General features: G+C 49.4%; 7 protein-coding genes across 7 annotated transcripts; 2 read left to right on the plus strand and 5 right to left on the minus strand.

Annotated features, from left to right (window-relative positions):
- Positions 1–36: 36 nt before the first annotated feature.
- On the minus strand, positions 37–570 carry POX_f07932 (uncharacterized protein; the record flags this gene model as incomplete). Its single annotated transcript, XM_050116719.1, has 1 exon — positions 37–570. One exon carries the CDS (start codon positions 568–570, stop codon positions 37–39), a length of 534 nt encoding a protein of 177 aa, XP_049966858.1.
- Positions 571–1,352: 782 nt separating this feature from the next.
- Positions 1,353–2,924, minus strand: POX_f07933 (Eukaryotic translation initiation factor 3 subunit L; the record flags this gene model as incomplete). The annotated part of the gene is made up of 2 exons (XM_050116720.1): positions 1,353–2,474; positions 2,619–2,924. 2 exons carry the CDS (start codon positions 2,922–2,924, stop codon positions 1,353–1,355), a joined length of 1,428 nt encoding a protein of 475 aa, XP_049966859.1.
- Positions 2,925–5,943: 3,019 nt separating this feature from the next.
- POX_f07934 (uncharacterized protein) lies at positions 5,944–6,615 on the minus strand (the record flags this gene model as incomplete). Its single annotated transcript, XM_050116721.1, has 2 exons — positions 5,944–6,128; positions 6,255–6,615. 2 exons carry the CDS (start codon positions 6,613–6,615, stop codon positions 5,944–5,946), a joined length of 546 nt encoding a protein of 181 aa, XP_049966860.1.
- Positions 6,616–10,543: 3,928 nt separating this feature from the next.
- On the plus strand, positions 10,544–11,865 carry POX_f07935 (Branched-chain-amino-acid aminotransferase, cytosolic; the record flags this gene model as incomplete). Its single annotated transcript, XM_050116722.1, has 4 exons — positions 10,544–10,834; positions 10,885–10,960; positions 11,024–11,631; positions 11,695–11,865. The coding sequence occupies 4 exons, from the start codon at positions 10,544–10,546 to the stop codon at positions 11,863–11,865; spliced, it is 1,146 nt and encodes a 381-aa protein (XP_049966861.1).
- Positions 11,866–12,067: 202 nt separating this feature from the next.
- On the minus strand, positions 12,068–13,552 carry POX_f07936 (uncharacterized protein; the record flags this gene model as incomplete). Its single annotated transcript, XM_050116723.1, has 1 exon — positions 12,068–13,552. The coding sequence occupies one exon, from the start codon at positions 13,550–13,552 to the stop codon at positions 12,068–12,070; it is 1,485 nt and encodes a 494-aa protein (XP_049966862.1).
- Positions 13,553–14,246: 694 nt separating this feature from the next.
- Positions 14,247–14,940, minus strand: POX_f07937 (40S ribosomal protein S14; the record flags this gene model as incomplete). The annotated part of the gene is made up of 3 exons (XM_050116724.1): positions 14,247–14,559; positions 14,718–14,790; positions 14,874–14,940. The coding sequence occupies 3 exons, from the start codon at positions 14,938–14,940 to the stop codon at positions 14,247–14,249; spliced, it is 453 nt and encodes a 150-aa protein (XP_049966863.1).
- Positions 14,941–15,858: 918 nt separating this feature from the next.
- On the plus strand, positions 15,859–17,441 carry POX_f07938 (putative prephenate dehydrogenase; the record flags this gene model as incomplete). The annotated part of the gene is made up of 6 exons (XM_050116725.1): positions 15,859–15,914; positions 16,007–16,077; positions 16,202–16,350; positions 16,425–17,024; positions 17,092–17,223; positions 17,286–17,441. 6 exons carry the CDS (start codon positions 15,859–15,861, stop codon positions 17,439–17,441), a joined length of 1,164 nt encoding a protein of 387 aa, XP_049966864.1.
- Between the last annotated feature and the right edge of the window lie 675 nt (positions 17,442–18,116).

Below are 18,116 nucleotides of genomic sequence, written 5' to 3' on the forward strand. Positions count from 1 at the left end.
ACGGTAGATCAAACCGACCCAAGGGATGTCAATCGATCAAATGTGCCGCCTCGCAATAACGCCAGTCTCATAGGGCGCTAAACCATCTTCATCCCCTAGAAACAGCACCTCAGAGTAATGCGAGTTCCGAAAACACGTCTCGTAATCAGCCCAATCCGCTTTCGGCCCCAACCAGACAATCTGTTCCAGATTTCCAATCTCACTCCCATATGTTTCGATGTACCTCGAGACTAGCCGTGGCTCCCGCGGGTAAACGAACATCAAGGCGCTGGCTTGTTGAGCCCGCGCATTCAAGTCCCACGCGCCACCGGCGACATGCATATCTTCCTCGTCAATGTACCGATTCACATTCGAAGACACCTCGACTCCTTCGACTGATCTTGACGCATCGTGGTGTGACAGGAGAGCCTCGAGGAGGCCGGATCCGCTGCCGACGGAGAGGGTGAATTTGGGCCGTTCGGGGAGCAATTGTGTCAATGTCCCGAGCAGAGTCGTGGATAGGGAGAGACAGCAATCGGGAAATTGTACGGGGAGGGGAGATAATCCAGAAGCGATTTGAGAGACCTTCATGAATGCTTTGCGTGAATGATTCCTAGAACAGTTGGTTGTAACTTTGGAGACGGGGGAATTTTGCAGAGAAATAAGAAGGACTCGTCAGGAGTTCAAGATTGAAGATATAGTCGGCCACGGGATTACTAGAGCCCGACATCAAGTTGAAAGTTTGGAATGATCCAGTGCTTCATGGATCAACAGCAAATTCACAATGACGAGCTGGGTGGATTGGCCTTACGATGCGCGGATAAGATCATCCACTACACTATCTATGGGCTTACAGGGGAGATCGGTATGATTGTTGATCCATGCATTTCATTAAGTCCGTTTTTTTCTCCGTCTACCGCAACACGCACTCGAAATGAGTGCAACATCCCCAAATGAAAAAGAAGCAGAGCTGCAGACCGGGGAAAAATAACAATCGTACGCCTTCCTGAGATATTGAGATGACCCGACTTGATTTTGCATCCATAGGGACAAGTCCATCGGTCTTCACAAAGGAAGACCAATGACCGGATAAGAACAGTGCACCAGATGAAAAACCAGAAAAGGCGTGTAAAAACCAGCACCAGAGGAAGGAAACAGTGGAGTGAATATAGGGAAGAAATTGAGAAGTGGGAGCGATGTGAAGAATGGAAAAGAAAAATTCATCTCGAGTCATGTACCATTCCTTTTCTCCGAACAGAGCGTGGCGCTCTATGTTTTTGACTCATCTCAGCTAGCCACAGGGCATGCCGTGGGCTGGTAAACCAACCCGATTGAGATGAGGGATGGGTGGTCTAGAGAAGACAAGACAGTCTCTAGTAGACGCGGGTCAGGTTGCGCAGGTACCAGTCCACCAAGCGGCGGCCGGCCTTGGTCTCGCTGACGTGGATCAGGTCGTCCTCAAGGGCGTAGTCCAGGTCGTTGGAAATGACGGCCTCACCCTCAAGCAGACCACCCTCGACCCAGCGGATCTGGCGACTGCGCTGCTTGTTGACCAACAACCACGAGCGGAGCTGCTCGGGCTCGACCTCCAAGAAGCCCGCAAGTTTCTTCAGGTCCATTGTGGTGTAGAGCTTCAGGTAGGAGCGGATGGTGGGGTTGAACAGGGTGTTCTTCACCTCGTCCATGAAGATGGCGGTGTGGTGGTCCACAGGGTCGACGTTGACAGCGGGGTTGTCGAAGTCAGGAGGAGTCGGGCTGATGAACTTGGGGCAGGCAGAGCGGAAGAGTTCCTCGAAGACGGGAAGAGCCTCGGGCCCACCTTGCTGCATGCGGTGGAACTGCTCACCGTACTTCTCACGGACGGCAGAGTGGATGGTGTCGTCCAGACGAGTGGGGTGGAGAGCAACGCAGATGGCAATCAGAGCGTACATCTGGTCGTTCTTCTTGGCAATAGCATCGTAGCTGTTGCCGCCCTTTTGGAAGTTCTTCGTCCGGGAGACGTAGACCAAAATGTGGCTGAACATGCGGATAGCGTCAGCGTAACGACGCATCATCATGTATGAGAAACCGACGTAATAGTAGGTAGTAAAGTGGGCAGCCATGACACGGGCGAACATGGCCTTCTTGTTCATCTCGATGTCGTCGAGGGTCTTGATGGCGAGGCTGAAGTCGCCGAGCAGACAGTGCACGCGGAGCAAGCCAATGATGGAGAAGTAGCCCAGCATCTTGTACAGCGGGCGAGAGCCGTACTCTCCAGCGACGGCGACCGGATCCTCGTTGCGCTTGATGGCAGCGAGTTGCTCATTGATTTGAGAGCGCTGGATGAGGGAATAGAGGACGTTCAGCACGGAGTAGCAGCCCCAGGTGTTGGGGTTCTCGCGGAGCAACTGAGCCTCCTCTTCGGACGAGCCACTACGGGCGACACGGTTGCGATAGCGGCAAAACGACTCAAACTGGTAGATGAACTCATCGATCACATCCCACGCCCAGTAGTACTAATGGAATAAGCCCACAATGGTTAGTTTTTCATTATCCGAACGATGGAAGCTACGGCCCGATTTTGTAAATGCCAAGCCTTGGATTTTCATTCATTGTTTTGGTGGATCATCAACAATGAAACCGCGCAAGAGAGCACCTACCGAGGGAACTTCCAGGTCCACGGGTCCCTCCGAATTCAGAATGTAGTGGAAGAGACTGCAGTAATTGTCGTAGCTGGCGAACTTGGTCTCGAGGGTCGCCTGGTACTCCAGCGGGGTAGCGGCGGCAGTCACCTGTGCCTGGAGATCTTGAGCCTGCGAGCCACCGAGCGATGTTGTTCGGTCCAGGTCACTCATGCCATCCTCGTAATTGACCTGCTCCCGGTAGTCGTTGACCAGGGCCTCCTCCTCAACGTCGGACTCATCGTTCAGGTTCGGGCGCGCATTGACGCGGTCGTCGTAGGACATTGTGGGCGTTGAAAGGGGGTTCGAGCCGGAACACGGGGTCGGAGGTGTGTGTAGTGTTTTTTAATTGCTGATTCTTGCGCCGAGAGAGGACGGCAAGGGCGGAGGAAGAGGTGATGGTGGTAGTGGTGGGGGGTTCACGTCCGCAGCGGCCTGTGCGATTTGCCAAAGAAGTCGAATTTTGAGGGTTTTCGCTTCGGTGTTGTGCTTATCTTATCTTCGCATAAAGTGAGTGATTACTCAGCTTTGTGCTGGTTGTGCCGCAGTACTTACAGTTGGAGGCTGGCTGCAACCGCTAGAATTGCACTGACCCACTGTCAACACCTCTGTCTAGACAAGACAGGTTTGCCTGGATAGTTAGAGCCCTCAAGTATAACATGGAAGGTAGCGATAGCTTGCCACGCAGAAAGTAGGAGTGTACTAGTTGACAGAAGTCACAGAAGTCTCCGCACTTTGAGATATAGTTTTTAAATACAGCGTAATTCCCCCCTCCTTAGACTTCAATCCACAGCATAGCTGACAGGCCTCAGACCTGTAAACAGACCTCCCAGTAGATGTGACGTAGCGATCTTGAATGAGGATCTAGCTTGCTAGGAGATACATAGACCCATCTCTAGCGCTATTACGACCGAGGCTCTCTGTTCAGTAGATAGCTCTACATTCAGCCTTCGATTCGAACTAATTTAGTTTCATACAAGACCTTGACACGGTGCTGAGGTTGGAAAGATGGGAGTATGCGCGAGAAGATGCATCTAAATAGACAAGCTCATAGCGCGCACTCAGAGTCACATCTCGCTTCAGCGAATTTTCGCTCCTTCAAACAGCGCCGCAGATCTGGAAGAACGACCCTCCTGTGTCTTTAGGCGTGATTTATCCAAATCAAGACCTGGTGAGTCCGAAAATTACATCTTGATCAATGATAGCGTCAAAGATTGTTCTCATTTTCACTTCCAGGTTGCCGACTACTCTTGATGCGGTCTCTCCGGGTCACTCTAATGCCTCCCTGACGTTCGGTCACCGAAAGCGCGAACTATGTCAATGGGCCCTCAGTCATTATGGGCTCAAAGAACTGCTGAACCCAAAGACTATATTGGTCCTCTCTAGATCAATGGCAACCTAATGTCGACAAATCCACGCTTATGAAGTTTTTGTGCCGAACGGCCAAGAACTGGACTCGAGATGGGCATCGTGTCACTGGGACATCTTTCTTCAGTCAATCTAGAGATTAATTGGAGACACTGACCTTGGAAATTTACCGGTTCTTGTCCCAGACCTCTAGTGTATTCAAAAATCCAGAAAGAGCTCCATTTGAACATATTTGTCAATAATCAGATGCTATCTTCTTGCTTTTTCAAAAAGCGATCCGCCCTCTCAATGATCGCTCATTTGTCATATTCATTGATGATGGCGATGAGTGCGGTAGACATTCGTAAGGATTGTGGTCTTCCGGTTCCAAAGCCTTGCAACAGAAGTCGTATCGTAAGGCTGCTGCTTCAGAATCTGCTTTCCCTTCCCCGCTTTGTATCATTCAAAGAAACTTCAACGAATGATTTTTATCTAGCTACGGATTGACCCTGACACTTCAAAGACATACCAACATATGTTGCGGCTTGTTTCACAAACATCACCCCCCTCGAAACAGTGATTGTCCGTCGTTCATTCCGAAAGAATGCAGCAAAAGCTTCTTGTGGGCTACTGTGGCCGCAAAATATTCCAGTCAACTGTTTCGAAGAGAATAATTGCTTTCAATTGACAATACCAGAGGAGTAGTACCCTGTGCCCCGCACAAACTTATTGGGAGTATCTCGAGAAACGCTTGCTAGAAGTGCAGGGGCTTTTGGAAGACTCACGATTAGACTTGGTGCGCGTCGAGGTCTTGCTCTCACTGTTTATTGAAACTTCCATTGACAACACAGATCGCCATTCCCTCCAAGTGGGTCAAGCCATGAGCGCGAGTTTCCAAAAGGCAGGCATTTCGTTGGTCAATTGGAATGTGTCTCTATAGACCAGGATTTAGTAAGATATTGTTGACGATACCGCCGTCTGCGTGGAGTCATTGGAAATTGCATTCCAAGTCCTAGCATTTCTGGAGATACCTGTCGATCACTTCGAACATCCCGAATGCATTCAAGATTTGCGCAAGTTTGAACGAAAACTGCAGAAATTCCTCTTCAAAGAACAAAGGTCTTGCGTGTTATACGCTTTCTCCTGTTCAATAAAGCTCTTCGAGAAATATCTTACTTTACGCGAGTCGAGCATCCACGATAAGATTAAACCAGGTTAATAATTTGACACTGCTGAAATATCTGGAAAACTCTCAGAGCGGGCCACGGTACGAGCACCTCCTACCAGGTGGGCGATTATCCATGATTTAACCGATAACATGTGCCCATAAAGCAGCACGTAGCAAGGAATCAATATCGGTACTGCCATCTTCACGGAGTAAGTGGCAAGTGCCTTTCAAGGCCTCCCATCGCTGGAGATTCCTGTCGATCACCTCCCCCATCCCGGATGCGTTCAACACCTCCGCAAGTCGCCAATGACAGTCCAAATAATATTGATTTGGAAGTTGGAGGTTTTGCGCGTCATTTGATTTTTTCAATTCAATAAAGCCACTTTGAGGAAGAGTTGGGCGTAGATAAGGGGGAAAGCGGGTGTATGTCTTTACTTCATACTTGTTATCTTGGTCCTTTTGATCTAAATCAGTAGAGTACTATAAGAAGATCAGAGATCAATAGAAAGGACTTACTTCAACAGGTTTAAACGCTAGTTGGAAAGATCCGAATTGTTCATGATAAGAGCTGACCAATGTCAATCCATTCGATTCTGAGTTGATCGTATCAGGACTTAGAGCTGCTCGCCGCACGCCAGGGAAGCAGGTATAGAGTACTCTCCAGGCGCTTGCGGCATTTTTTCGTGATTCCTGCACGTCATCCAATCAACAGTCGTCAGCAGAGAAGTCTCAAGGCGAGTTGGAATTGTGTTACCGTTGAATTATCCCACGAGGCGTAAGAAAGAGGAATTACATGTGCACCATTAGTAGGCGCATGCAAAACGCCATCTGGCCGACCAGTTTTGTCCCAGTGACCGGTGTCCATTTGGCCGGTGGCGATGCACCGATAGTTATCGCGTTGAAGACATAAATCCTTGAACTGATGATCGCGGGGTTGGGGCTCGTCAAGGCAAGATGCAACAATTTCGACTTGTCTGAGGCGTTTCAAACACGGCGATTCTGTCACTGATGATGTCCTAGAGTGGGCTTTCACTATCCCAGGTATGAACCCATGGTTATTATCACTTTGTATTCGACGTACCAGGCTACTTGAGACTTACTCGGTATTGCAAGACCAGTGAAGAGATTCATGAACACGTCGTGTAATTCTTCGTCAATTTTTGCATCATTGATGTCCCTCGCCACGGATTCCCGGCCGCCTTCTGGTAACCAGTCGACGAAGGCATCGAGAGAAGGTTGGAGTAGGTTTTCATGAGGGCGTTTCTCGGGCCTGTACCTCGCTGTTCTTACCTTAGCAGCGCCAGCCAAGGTTTTCCAGTTTTCCGGGGTCTCTGTGTCAGTGGACATGATTGATAGCCCTCTTCCTAACTGCTGAGGCGGGGGTTGAGGCGTTTCTTGAAGGCGTCTCGATCTTCTTAAAGGCGGAGCCGGCGAAGAGGCGCGGCGCTTTGGTGGAGCCATGATTGGTGGCTAGTGGTCAGATTGATATGCGGGAGCGGGCATAGTAGAGTAGTGGCCACACTAGCCAGTCACCAAGCAGGCTCGTACGTACTGTATCTGAGTGAGGTACCTTTGAATCATAGGTGTTAGTTGGAACTTTGAGCACACAGTGTAAGAGCAACAATAACCACCATACAAAAAAGATGTTAAACTTCGAGGTTGGATTGTTAATGGATGGCTGTCAGGTGGTGACTCCCGAGGAGCGATAATAATTGGCAGTGCAGAATTCTAGAAATTAGATTTGGTGTTGTGGTTCACCTGACCTCACCATCGCCTGACGTTGATACACGGAATAGGCACTACTGTACATACTTATATGTATTGGTAATTACTACGAAGTGCGTTTGTATAGATGCACATACTAGGGGTAAACAAGTGATAGCTACACACAGTAGTATATGTATGACATGAGTCAGGTTGTCATTCCGAGCGATGATGGCTGAGCCTGGCATGAAGAAAAGTAGAGTAAATTTGCCAACCACCTCTTCACTAGCAATTGACTCAACCCTGATTAGGGCTTTGGAAAGCATCTCAGAATTACGTCGCGTGGAGAGCCAGTTTTGTAAATTATTTAGACTAGTATTTGTGGTCATTTTTTCTTCTTCTCTATATCACCCTTTTTGAATAGATATCAAATGTCAAAAAGTTATATGTCACATCAGCTACCGCATTATACGTCGCAAGTATAGTTACTGTGTCTCTTGACTGCACGTTCAAAGGTGCTACACTTGAGCTACTTCCAGGTGATCAGCTTGATTACTCGTGGATTACCAGCTGAGCACGACAACACGTTTATCTTACGTCTTCCTCCATCACCGCTTTCTTCCCCCCACATTAAATCAATACTTATAGCCAGCACTCGCCAACATAATGCAAGCAGATTTCTTTGAAGCTGCCGAGCGCACAAGCTTGCCTTCCGTCACAGTAGGTGCTCCTCCAGATTATGATCTCCCCTGGTCAGGACGCATAAAGCCACTTTTTGGGATTTTGTAAAATATCTCGAGGGTCCCGATAGCTGAGAGTTTCAAATTCCGGACCCGTCAAAAATTGAGAACTATTGACTAATCTTCCTCCATATGTTGTCGGTGGAAACACAGAGATGGTGGCCGGGGAGCGGCTGAGGATCGTCGCTAACGATGGCAATATACATCGCGTGATTTCCCTAATATGACGGGTACGGGGAAGGTTCTCTGTTTGCTCGGTAGTCACTGGTGATACGAATAGTGTTGAAATGATCTGGGCAATAGATGCCAGTGGAGAGCGAGATACATTTTTGTGTGCATAAATTGGAAGGCATCCGACCCCTGGCATTGGCGATGATAGCGAGGTTTGGAAAACATGCGACAAAGTTCGTTATTGCTCCTTAGATGCTGTAGTAAATTCTGACTTGACCCAAATTATTAATTTATGTTGAAATTGAAACAAAAGTCTCGCTCAAAATAATATCACAGAATCGTCCGAAATTCACAAGCTGGAGCCTCGATGAATTTCAGTAGACATACATTTCTTCTCCGTCGCGCTCAATTGACGCTCTCAGGCGAAAATGCTCAGTTGGACAAAAAACATAGGGAGCGAATAGCTATATCTGTCCCCGTACGCAAAGTAAGCCCTGCGACGAGCCCAAACACTCTTTCTAACAACTGTCTCCCCATTTTACCTCTACTTCAATGCAGTTAGTTTGACAAGATCGCTGAGCTATTGTAATTACGTCGTTTTGTTCTACGTTCCTCCCGCTTGGTCAAAGTCTGGGCTCTGAAGCGGATCTTGCAAATCTGCGAGGCCGAAAAGTTGCACTCGGATAATCAGAAATGGGTGCACTTTTCTTTAGTACTGAGATTGGAGTAGGTTGGGCGATCAATCATCTGCAGAGAATACCCAGTGACCTTAGGTCTGGCTTCGAATTTCTGGGCAGTGACAACCTACATTTTCCGAGCAGTGCCGGGCAGGATATGTAGTCCTTGAATATTCGGTCAAAGCGAAAGCGATGTTCAAAGCCTACTGAAACGCTCAAGTAAACACCGCATTGGAGATACCTACTTCACTTGATCTGGTGAGTGAACAGAGAACCGATCTCATGTAAGGGGAAATCTATATTATACCGGGCGAAACTGATACTAGGGCTCTGGTTCACTTGACATACAATATCATCAGTATAATGTTCCGAGTTACAAAGATCATCCCGATGCTCTGGGGGTATTTCAGATTAGAGTCCCTTAGGGAGATTGGTTTGCGTGCATGCGTATCTTTGACCGAGTACGGTCTCTTCTGTAGTTGAGCGGTTGTGTAGCCCGGCTATGTAAAATCAACAGGGAGCTGGAACTGTTTCAGTTTGTCAATGTTTGAGTTCCCGTGCAGAACGCTTAAGGTACTCAAATCTCACCTATGTTATGTAGCATATACCCGAAGGCTTCTTGATATAAATCAAAAAAAAATCATCGACCAACGGTGTTCTATAGAAGCGAAGTTCGAGCACTTCTCATCCAGGAATATGACCATGATAGGCACTGAGCGTGCTCTATTGCGATTTTCTTCGCAATGTCAGTGCCTGAATTTCTCAGAGCTGGATTTCGATACGTGTTTCCCGCACTAAAGCTCAATGGAGGTAAATATCGCTACAATGGACATTTGCTTCTGCAAAGAGTAGTCCAGAAAGTTCACCATGAGTACGTTGACAAGTGGTCTTGGCAGTCCAGTAGTAGATTCATTTATTCATGCTTCTTTGGAAGTATATACTTGCAAGCTCGTAGTAATGACGTCGCATGGGCGCACCTGATCATATCAGTAGCCTCCGTAAGCCACTCAGAGGTGCTGTCTTGAATCTATGTATGCGCAAGTAGTACGGAGATACGTACTCAACGCACTATTTACAATGACCTACTAACCTTGAACACCAATTCTACCCACCAAATACATTTGAAGGGACAAATTATTCAGAGCCCACGAACAGCTCTGCCCCAGAATAAGACATCTTTGATTTTTGAGGAGTGAAGTATCCTAGTAGTATCTTGAGATACACCTGAGGATGGAGCAGATTTCAACCACGAGCAAGGACAGATAGATAACGAGTCCGTGCCCGCGTGTGGCAACAAATTGGAATGAGCCGTGTCAACCGGTGTCAAGAAGCCGTAAACAAGCAGCGGCTTCAATCTGCCTCGACCTTAATGATCCATATGGCGAGGTCGTCCAATCTCCTTGCAGGACCGGCATGCGCATCAGTCTTTTATCTCATCCCTGTCGGTTACCGTCGGCTTATAGATGGAAAGTGGAGCTGTCTCCACCGCCATCGTTCGAAGGGCGTCTGGGTTAAGGTTTAAATTATTATTCCACCAAGATATGCTAACTCACCGGCCAAGAATGAGACATTGAGAAACACCTAAGTAGGCAATTCCAGTCTTGTGTAAGATGAAAAAAATCGATCTCGAATATGACCTGGAGAGGGTGAAAGAAGGGTGATAACCACAATGTGAGAATCGACATAGGAATAAGACACCGATCAGGACATCTTCCAGAATATCATTGCCGAGCGGCAAACGTAAAAAAAAGTTTTCGTTCGGCTCGGCCTTGAAAGTCCCTGGATCCAGAACCGCCGGGGCAAACCGATCAACCATAAATTCATGCACGTTTCCGCAACTCCCTTCCTGTTCCATTGCCGCGTATCCCTACGGCCTCGTATAATTAATCTCAAAGCGGCTTGCATCCCCGATACCGCTCCTTTCTGCCAAGTTTCGGCAACCGAGTGATCTCGTCTCCACCAGAGATCGTTCATTGTTTGTTCACCCTCGTCGTCGAGATCTTGGTGACTCACTCCCGATAAAGTCCCTCTTATTTAAAGAGCGAGAATTGCAACAATTTTCAATAGCAAATACTCAATCGAGTGAATTCAACGAAGATGGGTTCCATTGCTCCCAACGTGGCTGAACTTGACGCCTCCAAATTCAACATCACCCGCTCCACCAACCTTCGTGATGTGCCACTGCCCGGTTCTCCTGAGGAATTGAGTCACTCCTACTGCACCGACCATATGGTCACCGTGCGGTGGACTGTGAACAATGGCTGGGAGACACCTGAGATCAAGCCTTACCAGAACCTCAGTATCCCGCCCACTGCTTCTTGCTTGCACTACGCCACCGAGTGTTTCGAGGGCATGAAGATCTACCGTGGCTACGATAGCTACCGCTGCGTCTGTTCCGCCCTGACCTCAATGGGCAGCGCCTGAATACTTCGTCCCAGCGCTCCTCTCTCCCTGGCTTCAAGTACGACGAGGTGAAGAAGCTCGTTGCGAAGCTGATGCAGATTGATGGCCCACGTATGTGATACACTTACCAAACGTCCAGCCTCGAGACAATGACCAACTGAATTTTTACTACAGGCTGGCTGCCCAAGGACCGCCCCGGTTCCTTCTTGTACATTAGGCCCACTGTGATCGGCAACGGACCCCATCTGGGTGTCCAGGTCCCCAAGGAAGCGCTTCTTTTCATCATCGCCGTACCTTGGCCTGACTTTACCAAGATGAAGAAGGAAGGCGACACTGTGTCCAAGGGTCTGCGACTTTTCGCTTCAAGCCCAGACTCCATCCGAGCTTGGCCCGGTGGCTTCGGTTGGGCCAAGCTCGGTGCCAACTACGGTCCCTCTCTGCAGTCTCACGGCAAAGCGCAGGCCATGGGCTTCGACCAGATCCTCTGGCTTTTCGGCGAAGACCGCCAGGTCACTGAGGCTGGTGCCAGTAACTTCTTCATCATCTGGCACAATGCCGACACGGGTCGCCTTGAGCTGGTTACTGCTCCTCTGGAGAGCCAACTGATCTTGCCTGGTGTCACTCGCCGCAGTGTTCTGGAACTGGCCCGCGAGCGTCTGTCGGAGAACTTTGTCGGCAAGCTGGCTCCTCTGCAGGTTGTTGAGCGAACCTTGACCATTGGTGAAATTGAGAAGGCCGCACTGGAGGGTCGTATCGTCGAGTCATTTGTCTCGGGTACCGCCGTAAGTCCACACCTCTGCTCTTGGACCATTTGAGGAATCACAGCACTAAGATATCTGACATAGTACTTCATCACACCCGTGGCCATGATCCGCAACAACGACCAAGACATCAGCACTCTGGGCAAGGATGGCGAGCCCGCTGGGTACGCTGCCCAGATCAAGTCTTGGCTCGAAGCCATTATGTATGGCAAGGAGGACCACGAATGGGCCTATCCTGTTGAGGAAGAGCAGTAGGCCCAGGTGAGACCATTCTATCTGGGGCTCTTGTTTCTGTTGTCATTTAGCGACTAGACTTTATGATTTTGATGAGCTTTGGACATTCATCAGTGTATATAGAATTTGAAATTTTGGCATGAATAGAGTAGGGCAATAGCCCATCTTTCACGAATGGACTCAGTAATATCGCGGTCATCTAAAATTATTGTCCGAATTTACTTCAATATCTTGCGTCATCAAGATCAGAGGCGTCATCGTGGTCAAGCCTTTGCTCATCCAACAATGTGTTATGCTCACCGAGATCAACCACCATTGGTGCGTATTCCCCCGTCTCCTCGTCAGCGTCATTATCTGCCATTTCCATTTCAACCTCTTCTCCGTCCTCCAACTGCAGCATACCGCGCCTTACAATTGATTCGCGGTTAAGCTCCCAATCATACTCCTCCTTGACCCACGTTTGCAGTTTGTCCAGCTCAGTTCTGACCATCGACTTGGTCCCTTTTGGCACCATATCGTCAATTGAGCGACGCAGTTTCGTAAGAAGATTGCGAATAAACTCCCCTCCCTCGTCACCATCCATCTCGAAAAGCCCACCCTCAACATCGTCGCACCGTTGAAGCTGCCGTAGCAGTATGCGAACTACCTCACTCACAAAAGACTCGCGCTCAATGATCGCCCGCCGAGAAGTCAAAACAAGCTCAAGCAGCCTTTTCCATTGCTGCAGGCAGGAAAAGTTCATCATCGTCAATACCATCAGGAACGTGAACTGAATCTCGCCTAGCAGTTGCGCCTCTCCTGTGCTCTCATCGACGGTGATCTCGCCCGAGACATGGCTTGAATTCTTCAAAACGATATCTCCCAGGGCCCATGACTTGTCTTGAGCGGCTTCCGTTCGTTCACGTCCAATAGCGCCCTCCCGCCACGTTCGCTTCAAATCTATCGGAAGAAAATTGAATTCCTTTTCCCGCTCGATTGTCTTTATTGTGCCGGTCTGACCTCCTCCTCCTTCTTCTTCTGTTGTGACCGGCGAATCAACACCCGGAATATGATCCGCATCACGATTGGCAGTGCTCCCAGAAGTCACCATCCATCGCGGGTGACCATCTACATCTTTTTCCGGACTGCCAACAATGCGCGACAGTACCTCGGACGATAGTCGATTCGTGAGTTGTCGCCAATCCTTGCGCCCGTCTCGTTCAATCTCTTCATCTTCTTCTGTATGACGTGCTTCAATTGGCACAGAACCGGGTTTGTTCGAAAGCATAGCTGGAGATACACGACTTCTGTACCGGAACAAGCCGCCGCTTTGCCAGAGCGCGCCGAGGTTTGCTTTGTAGCGCATAGCCTCTTGGCGATCCGCATCGCTATTTGCTGCCAGACAACACAGCGACTCCGACTCTGTACTCCATTTCCAGATGAGAATTTCTGGGGTTGGTGCCGGCTGTTGCGCTTGCGCCAGCACAAGTGCAGCCTCACTGTCACCTTTCCCTGCGTGGCTGATATCGCCTACGTGGAACCATGCTCCGCATCGAAGTGAAAAACTGTCGGTTGTGCCCGTATACAGGAAATGCCACCCGGATGGTAGATCCCTTATTCCATGAAAGTTCGCAGTCGAAGAAAATGCGATTAGATCGATGCCGACAAGGGTTTTCGGAGGGAGGTGGGGCAGTAGAATTGTTGGTGAAGGATGATGAGATGGAGACATGTTGATTGACCGGAAGTTCGATGCCCTCCGATGCTGCAAGGTGGGGGATATCCTAGGCTGACGAAAATAATTTGTTTGGTCGCGATTGTGATTTGCGCAAATTCGAGGAACGGCAGTCGGGAAAATAATTCGGCCCACCAAACGTCGCTGATGTCAGAGGGCTCCGACGAGAAGCGGTGGTCGACGCTAAAAAGTACGACCTTATTTTGACAGCAGAATTATGAACGTATCGAGAATACTGTGGGTCGCGTTATAAAGGGCCTTGAGAAATGCTGATCCCATTGAGCTCGTTGAAGGTGTAGTGGAGGGCTGGTTTCCTCGGGCGGGTGAATATGACTGCCCGCTTCAAGACATGCCCCGCATAAACTTCACGGCTTTCCAAGTCCACGATAGGGAATTACAATGTCACTGATAGCGCATTTGAATACCAACTACAAGAAAAGGATAAACACTACGCCGAAGAACAAAATACTCAGACAAAGTCAATTGATGGAAGTCAATATAGGACTGACTCCCCAATTCAATCCCTACAACTGAGTTGAACTTTTCAGGGCATGAGAACATCTGAAGACCAGGCAATAAGGGCCGTTCTTCGCGTTTATTCCATCCACATGTGCAAGTAAACCCTGCAGAAAACCTCCAATCCAGCCACGCAATGAAGTCGCAGTCGGAGAAGAAAGAGACCCGCAAATGTTTACAGACGACGACCACGGCGACCACCCTTGCGGCGAGTAGAGTCGGAGGGAGTGGGGGTCACGTCCTCGATACGGCCAATGCGCATGCCGGCACGGGCAAGAGCGCGGAGGGCAGACTGAGCACCGGGACCGGGGGTCTTGGTGCCGTTACCACCAGTGGCACGGATCTTGATGTGGAGGGCGGTGATGCCGAGCTCCTTGCAGCGGACAGCGACGTCCTGGGCAGCCAACATGGCGGCGTAGGGGGAGGACTCGTCACGGTCAGCCTTGACCTTCATACCACCGGTAACACGGACGATGGTTTCACGACCGCTGTAGGATATCAAGTCAGTGCACTGTCTTTTTCCTTCTGCAAGGCGCGCAGTGCCCAATGTGGGACAGGACTTTGTCGGAGTTTACGCCGACAAGCCGGCCATGGAAATTTGGCAAAGGCGCCAGCATTGTTGATTCAGGGGTTGTAAAAAACGTACGAAAGATCAGTGACGTGGACGAAGGTGTCGTTGAAGGAGGCGAAGATGCGAGCAACGCCGAAAACGAGCTTGCCTATACCGTGCGCAAGTTCAGTCAGCGTTGTGATCCGCGCCAGGTTCATACAATACCATAGGGAGACATAATTGCCAACATACCATCACCAGCGAGGGGGCCGAGGGAGACGTTCTCCTTAGCGGCGGGGGTAGCCTTCTTGGGAGCCATTGCGAATGTGGGATGGGGTTGTGTCGTGGATGGAATATGGAGGAGGAAAAGAGGAAACGAGCGCAAATCGCAGGATCAAAGATCGAAAAAAGTGGGTGTGTGCCCTCGCGTGCTCCGACACGGTGATTGGTTCATGTCGTAGGCAAGCGAATCAATTACTGCAGCCTCAGGCATGTAAGCTGGCATAATAGTGGGTCCCTGGGCGGTCAGAGTAAAAGTATTTAAGATTTCTCTCCAGTCTTACATCCCCGTCAGCTGATGAATACTGACGTTCCTGCTTTCTTCTCCTCTCGTTTTCGATTCGGATTGTAGCTGGAATCAAGCTTTTTGACGTGGCTGCCGACTAAACCTCGGAGAATACAGAACTTGTCATCACCCAGTGTGTTCATCGTCAAGATGGGACGCACTAAGGAAACTGCCTCGATTGGCATCATTGGCATGGGTGACATGGGCAAAATGTATGCTCAGCGCCTTAGCGATGCAGGCTGGAGGTAATTTCCACCCACCTTCGTCCGTCGTCTTGATTACGGCGGACGATGTACATGAAATGGTAAGCATTAGTTGTCCCTGTCTGCCTCCACAACTTGCTTTTCCCCTCTCCATTCTTGAATGATGACTTGAGTGCATTTGGCTCGAGCATGATTCAGCGGAACCTACCTCGCCATTCTGGTCGGTGGGTGTACGCTGGGTCGTCGATGATGTAAAATACTCGCTACCTTACTTTTTCTTGTCTGACATCTTGGAACATCCTTCCAAATTGAACCGCTTTCCAAACACAATTTACCAAAGCTCTTTGCTAACAAGTGACTTGGAAGACAGATATATTGAGAGACTTGTTCAATCCCGCCCATGGCCTGTCTCTGCATTCATTAGAACCAGCGACTAACGAAGTACTTTATTTTATTTTTCAAAGAATCAATGCGTGTGATAGACCTGAGAATCAAGAATCTCTCCAACAAGAGTTCGCTTCTCAAGTACGTCTCCTGCTGGGACCATCGTCCAGCCTGATGCTCATCGTATATTAGCCTCTGATTACCATTTTTCCGAATGGCCATCTGGTTTCCAGAATTAGCGACTATATCCTTTACAGTGTAGAAGCTGGCGTGATCGACAGAGTTGTTGCACAGTACGGCCCATGTATGTCTGTGATCCGGCCAAGCCCGGTGATATCCCTCCCGCTTTCGCCCTTGTCCCTATTATCCCAACGCAATTCCCGCGAGGGTAGTTATAGACTTTCTGACATGATGATTCAACTGAGAAGCAACCAAAGAGGGCGCCATCGTTGGTGGCCAGACCTCCTGCAAAGCGCCCGAGCTCGCTGCATTCGAGAAACATCTGCCTCCTGATGTAGAAATCGTATCATGCCATTCATTGCATGGTCCCAAAGTGAACCCCGAGGGCCAGCCGCTGGTGAGCTCAAAACACTGTCCTACTGGTGCGGTAACCTAATTAAATGAGGGTTTTAACGTAAATCCGAACAACAGGTTTTGATCCAGCACAGAGCATCCGATGAAGCTCTCCAATTTGTGGACGAGATCCTCTCGTCTTTTGGATCTAAGCATGTTTATCTCACGGGAGAGATGCACGATCGTATCACCGCCGATACGCAGGCCGTTACCCATGCCGCTTTCTTGAGCATGGGCACGGCCTGGCAGGCGAACAAGCAGTTTCCATGGGAGATATCTCGATGGGTTGGAGGCATCGAGAATGTCAAGATCAATATCACTCTCCGCATCTACTCGAACAAGTGGCACGTCTATGCGGGCCTCGCCATCCTAAACCCTTCCGCAAAGGCGCAGATTCGACAATATGCAGATTCTGTGACGGACCTCTACAAGCTGATGATTGGGGGCCACCGCGAGGAGCTCAAGCGTCGTGTCAAAGCAGCAGGCGCCTCCGTATTCAGGGAAGGGACAGAGGGACAAGATTTGCTCCTGAAAGATGAGGTTCTTGATCGCTTTTCTTTGTCTAACCAGACCCGGGAGAAATCACCTCCGAACAGTCACCTCAGTCTACTCGCAATTGTAGATTGCTGGTCGCAGCTTGGCATTGTGCCCTATGACCACATGATCTGCTCCACGCCGGTACGTTCAAGACATGCGATACGAATTGAGACCACCAAGTCTGGGAGTACCTGCTGACCAATCCAAGCTTTTTCGTCTGTGTCTGGGAGTCACCGAATATTTGTTTCGAAATCCCGAACTTCTAGAGGAAGCCCTTGACATTGCGATTGACGACAACACGTTCCGCTCTGACGATTTGGAATTCACGTTCGCAGCACGGGTAAGTCTCAATCAGGCCCTCATTTCCGCTTCGTCATTGGGCATAACAAACTGACCTTCCAGGCGTGGTCTGATTGTGTCTCATTTGGTGACTTTGAGTCCTACCGGGATCGCTTCGAGCGGATTGCCCAGTACTTTGCGCCTCAATTCCCCGAAGCCGCCAAGCTTGGCAACGAAATGATGAAGACCATTCTCGAGAAAACCGAGAAGAGGCCTTGATGACGATCCGGTTGCGATCTGCTTCAACATCGTAACTCCTCCTATGGTCTGCTGTCAGCGTGTGACAAGCTAGCCATCAAAGAGGGATTCGAAATTCGAAAGCCCAGACTATTTTGAGGGAGGAGCCTAGTCGTTAGTAGTGTAGCTCCATATCGGAGATTTCACAATTTCATTGCAGAGATGAATCAGGAACAACTGGGAAGTGTGTGCTTGAGTCGAGGATTTGTGCCATAAAATAATCGCCAACAAGACAAACCCGACGGATAAAATTGCCTGTCCCTTGTTGATCTTGTACAATTGTTTGTAGCTTTCAGCTCCACCCGGACCAGATTCCTCTCCCGTCAGTCTGGGATGAGAGGTACCTATATCTCTCTATCCCGTGACAGGTGTGGTTCATTGTGGAGGCCTTAGTCATCCAGGGCGTGCGAATCTCTTGACTCAAGGACCAGACTCCTAATGAGCAAGTGACTTAATAAAGCTTCGGTCTTACAATCTACGTCAATCCCGTGAACATTGGCTCGCAACTGCGGGTCAGTTGTGATGATTGCTATCACTGGGTGATTAGTTCCTGGTTCTGGGTTGGTTTAGGTGACGCCGCGGAGGCCTTCCCCTCCCTCTCTCCTTCGCTCACCTCCCCCCCCCCCCCCCCCCCCCATCAAGGCGCATACCCTGAGA

This window comes from Penicillium oxalicum, chromosome VI (assembly GCF_001723175.1).
Source record: "Penicillium oxalicum strain HP7-1 chromosome VI, whole genome shotgun sequence".
In the NCBI taxonomy this organism is placed as follows: Eukaryota; Fungi; Ascomycota; class Eurotiomycetes; order Eurotiales; family Aspergillaceae; genus Penicillium; species Penicillium oxalicum.